The sequence below is a fragment of the Austrofundulus limnaeus genome, unplaced genomic scaffold, assembly GCF_001266775.1.
Source record: "Austrofundulus limnaeus strain Quisiro unplaced genomic scaffold, Austrofundulus_limnaeus-1.0 Scaffold35, whole genome shotgun sequence".
NCBI lineage: Eukaryota > Metazoa > Chordata > Actinopteri > Cyprinodontiformes > Rivulidae > Austrofundulus > Austrofundulus limnaeus.
In genome coordinates, this window is record NW_013952437.1 from 1,973,683 (window position 1) to 1,978,802 (window position 5,120).

The 5,120-nt window shown below is 39.1% G+C and overlaps 1 protein-coding gene across 1 annotated transcript in view; it reads right to left on the reverse strand.

The window, feature by feature from the left end:
- The window catches only part of cav4a (caveolin 4a), a 4,905-nt gene extending 3,010 nt beyond the window's left edge, over positions 1–1,895 (reverse strand). The window contains exons 1-2 of the mRNA XM_014006290.1: positions 1,567–1,895; positions 1,210–1,397 (exon numbers count right to left, since the gene is read on the reverse strand). Coding sequence (XP_013861744.1) covers positions 1,210–1,397; positions 1,567–1,794 — 416 coding nt within the window. The 5' untranslated portion in view covers positions 1,795–1,895. The remainder of the gene's footprint in view (positions 1–1,209; positions 1,398–1,566) is intronic.
- Positions 1,896–5,120: the final 3,225 nt, after the last annotated feature.

The window sequence follows — 5,120 nt, forward strand, 5'->3', positions numbered from 1 at the left end:
GGAAAGCCCAGTCAGGATAACCACACTGCTCCAGGGCCTGTCGTGTGTGTGATTTCTCTTTCTGCCTGGCTCCTGGGTTTGTAGGGACACTGTCTCCTCTGTGGTACAGAGTCCTGATCACTCCTAACTTGTGTTCCAGTGGGTGGTGGGAGTCAAAACGCAAATATTGGTCTGTGTGGTGGGCTTACGATATACGCTAGTTCCCAACTGTCCTCCATCCGAAACCGAGACATCGCAATCCAGGAACGCCAACCTGCCATTTTTTACATCCTCTCGTGTGAACTTAATATATTCATCCACAGAGTTGATGTGATCACTGAACTGTGATCTGTGTTGAAAAATCTGTTAAGTTACTAAATTAACAGTCAAGTTAATAAATAATTATATTGCTTGATTACTAATAAATCTGACATATTTACTTATTGAATATAATAATTAAAATAAGAGAAACAATAATCTTTATACTTAGCTTTTTACTCAACTATTTAAAAAATACAATTGAGCATTCATCATGTTTTATCTGATGTTTTAAAAGAGACATGTTATTAAATCCTTCTTTTTCACATTTAAATTATTATGGTCTATAAAAAGTGAAATTGCAATGATTTGGTCTGAATTCCTCATATTGTAACTCCACAATCCCCTCTTTCACCCATTTTCTTAGGTGTGTCTCAGATCAACTCATTTTAATGCTGTTTCTTTAAATTCAAACGAGGCGCTTCACACACACACAGCTTCCAGAGTGGTTCATTCTGGAGGGGTTCACAACTATAAAGCCCTGCAGAAATGTTTTATTTTCAAATTAATTAAAAGATGCCAGGAACAGAAAACCTGTCCATCCAGCCTTACATGTTTTAGCCAGAGTCTGACACAAAGTCATGAGAATGAAGACAATGAAACTGTAGTTGGTTGAAAAAACGTCATAGAAAATAAAGAAAACTGAACAGGTTGAAAAATATGACTCACACAGAATATAAAGATATCTTTGCAGCAACAAGAGAGACTAGCTTAAACTTTTCTGCACTCCTAGAGATTCAACGTGTACATAACAGCTAAAATATTTGGTTTTGCATGATATGCCCCCTTTAATCAACTTTTTTTTAATTCCTGACATGAGCTCCATCTCCTGTTTTGACTGGTGGCTATATCTGATAATTAAACTAAAGAAGCACAAAGTGGTTACACCATTAGAGCGAGATTTGAACCTACCAAATGTGGAAGCAGCTGAGGATGGCGAAGAGGAGTCCCGAGAGAACAGACATGGGAACTGCAAACAGGACTGAGACTATCCTGTAAACCCAAACCCGGCACACCTCAAACAGGGCGTGGCTCCAGATCCACACTCTGTCTCCACTGCGAGCTGACACCGGCTCAGCTATCACATCCTCAAACATCACCTGGAGACACAAACTAATCAATGCATATATGTCCTGGAGGGGGCTGATGAATCACATTCACTGTGGTGCAATCGGTCACGCATGATAATGTGCTTTATTTACCTCCTAAACTGCAAAAATACATGCATGAAGTAAAGTTTGTTTGAGCTGTTGCATCTGAATGCTGTACCTTGAGGCAGTCGTTAATACCTCTGGGGTCTCGGGCTGTAATCAGAGGTTTGGTGTCACTGATTTCCACCAGTGTGGACGTATGAATGTTTTCCTCCTCGTCCATTGAGGGCTGGGCTTTCCACAGCGTCTGCGGTTCCTCCTCATTCTCAGATTCTTCTGGGTCACTGGAGTCCCCCAAATCAATCTCCACCTCATCAGACTCTTCCCCTTTCCTCATGGAGTCCATTGGAACAGGTGAGGTAAAGAAAATAGAAGAAAAAGAGAAAACAGGAGCAGCAGCGGCACACACCGAGGCCTTTGACCGGACTTCTCCAGCTGGCTGAGCACTGAGGTTATATTAGGAACGTTACAGTGCCCTGCGTGGTATTTGCAGATGGTGCCTCCAGTGAAGATCATTTTTCTGGGCTGTGAAGGACAGAAGGGGAAGGGGAAGACAAAAATACTTTAAACACGATCAGGGCTCTGTTTACACAAATTTGCTGTTGTGGAAATGGAATCATGGAGACACATACAAAACACAGTTGTAAACATCAGCAGAAATCAAATTCACTTTTTTTTTCTTTTTTCTTTACTAAAATAAGTAACTTTGTGTCTATGTTTATTACAAGATGAGTGCTTGAAGTGCGGGAAAACACTGCCCCCATCTGGTATCAGAAGGAAGGAAACCCCACAGCTCCTCTAGATTTGTAGAACACCAGACCTTCTATGGCTGAAATTTTTACATTCAGAATGAACAAGAGGAGCAGATTTGAGCAAATCTTGCAAATGCAAAGATGTAAAAATTTGTAAAAGGTTTTTCTCTGCTTAAATTTTAAACTTTGGATTTTTAGGAAACAATGTTTATGACTTCTTTTTTTTTCACTTATTTTTTATTTGAATAGTTCCTGTGGAAACAATTATTTTCTCTCTAATGGGGATATTATATTATTCCTTAGAAACTAGATTGTTTACATAAAATAGTTATCAAGCATCTGCTGACAACAGTGAGGAACATCTGATCATGTTAACCAGCAGCTGTGGAGGGAAGCAGTTCTAGGGGGAACAGGGGTATCCTCCGCCAGAAAACTTAGTATTTTCTCAAAACGCCGCATTTACCAACCATTTGAAGAGCATTTTATTAATTTCTTGGGATTAATAAAACAACAAAAATTCTGTATTTTATGAAGGTAGGACACTGAAAACTAGACTTAGATCACAGGTGAAACATTCACTATCTTTATTTTTGTTTTCTTTTTACACACTGAGCACCAGCCTTGACTGCATCATATGGTACTCTTATCATGAAATATCCTGTGCACCATAAAACCTCTTGTAGTAATAAAGCAGGCTGAGAAACCCACAGAACAAGTTACCTGCACAAACTGAATAACCAGTTCCACAGATTAAATCAACTGTACTCTGAAAAATGTGTTTTTGTCTACCATTTGTGGCGACCCCTGGATGGCACCCTTAACATTTGCCTACACTGCCTGCTCCACAGGCCATCCTGTTTTTTAGGTGAATGTGAAAATGGGTGTAAGTCTTGTGTTTTTAGTAATATATTACTCCTACGTGCCTGCAGAAGTTTTCTTGATCAGTTGTTAACTGTTGCTGAACATTGGAAAACTTTCAATTGTTGAACACGTGCGCACAATTGCAAGCTGAAAAAAAAAGGTGCAATCAAGTGTTAAATGGGTTATACAAACAGTAAAGATTTCATTGTTGTTGTCCTTTCCCTGCAGCGTACAGGACATTGCTGAAGTGGCCTCAAAAACATCTTCATCGAGTCGACCTTTGGACCCAATCAGTCATCCTCATTGCTGTTAAAGGTCAGCAAAGTTTCCACAGAACTGGACCAAACCAGATCACTCACCCCACTTTCATTTTGTGCAAAATTCACATCCATTAGAAAAAAAGTAACCAAGTTCAGCAAATGACTACTGTATGTTTAACTCTTTTAAAAGAAAATGTTTCTCGCAAAAATTGTTCTTACATTGTGCACTAACTGCATTTGAGAATTTATGTTCACGTCCGAACTTTTTGCACTACAAAACAAGAAAATAAGAAGCAAATTAGATGATTTTTGGTTAAAAATATTGAACAATGCATATATTAGCTGTACAAGAGTAAATAATGGGCTCTTTACTCTGCAATGACCACTGAACTGTCTCCATGGTGAGGATCATTTCTGCCTGAGCTAGGACACGGTGTATTGATGACAGAATTTCCTGCGTGCATGCAGGAGACGATGGCATGCTAATGGATTACACCTCACCAGATGGAGCTTGTTTGTTTCCGGCTGCAAAGGTGAGGTCAGCAGACTGAGTGTGCGTCGTTGAGAACTCAGTAAAGCTTTCTTACTTTAATGATTTCATCAAGAAGGAAACTTTGTTATTCTGCCAAAATTCTGATATTTTATGAAATTAGTGTTTTTTTAAACACAGGTTTTAATTTAAAAAATAATCAAAGAAGAAAATAAAACCTTTGCAAGTAATTTTATGTTCATTTCATCCACTTTCACACCAGCTAAAGCTGAGACTTCCTGCTGCCAACGAGAGCAGCAGCAGCTTATGTGGGACATGTCAGACAGTGTTCCTGCTCAGCACCTGTCAGTCCAGATGTTTTCAGAGCAATAGATCAGACTGAGTGTTCATCATATCATTTATTTAAAATAGTCTATTTTCACAGTTCTGTTCCCATTGCTATAAAAAATAGTTACTGCAAGAATTAGATGAGTTTAATCATGTTGGCACAAGTTATTAAAATAAAAGTCTGCTAATTTTTGAAAACCCATTTAGATCTGGTTGACAGACAAGATTTGAGGCAGTATGTCTCATTGTTTGACATCAAGCTGAATTATTCCTGTTAGTGAAGCCATTTCTGAGTCTCTCTAAGCATCTCATTGTTTTGACGTGCTGAAGTGGGAAAATTAGTTGATTAAAAACTCCGGAGGAACAACCGTCTTCTGTCACTCATTTTTATTTGAAAAGTTTCGCAAAGGTTCAACAAAAAGATAAAGGCACACAAAACTTTAAAGGGATTGCTCATGTCTTTTGAAGTGGGGATCTGTGGAACGGTGATGAAGAATTTTTGTCTTGTAGAAAGTACTTTAAATCTGATTTTCAGAACGAACAAGCCTAAGAGCTGGACCACGTGAAGCCAAGACCAAAGTGAACTGTTGGCATCTTAAAACAACTTTGATTTTTCTGGGTGTGCGTTATTAGTTAAAGGGAATAACAGTAGCAGCTAGTTGTAGCACTTCTGGTGCAGCAGGAATGTGTAAATATTTCTGGTGGAATGACTGAATTTGGATGAACTAGTGAAAAACTGGAGCTGTTTTGGTCGTGGCTCGGCTGTCTGTAGTTGTTAAACATCCCAACGCACACGTTGATCCGGAGTGCTGATGTGTAATCACTTTGTTGGCTCTGAGTGCACCGGACATGAGGAGATGCTGCAGGAGTTCTGATAAGATGCCTGAGTGACTGTTGTGTTAAATGTGCACAATAATCAGCAGCGTAAGATCTGAYAAGATGTTGTGATTCACTCCTTCAAACACTGTTCACACTCTTCTTC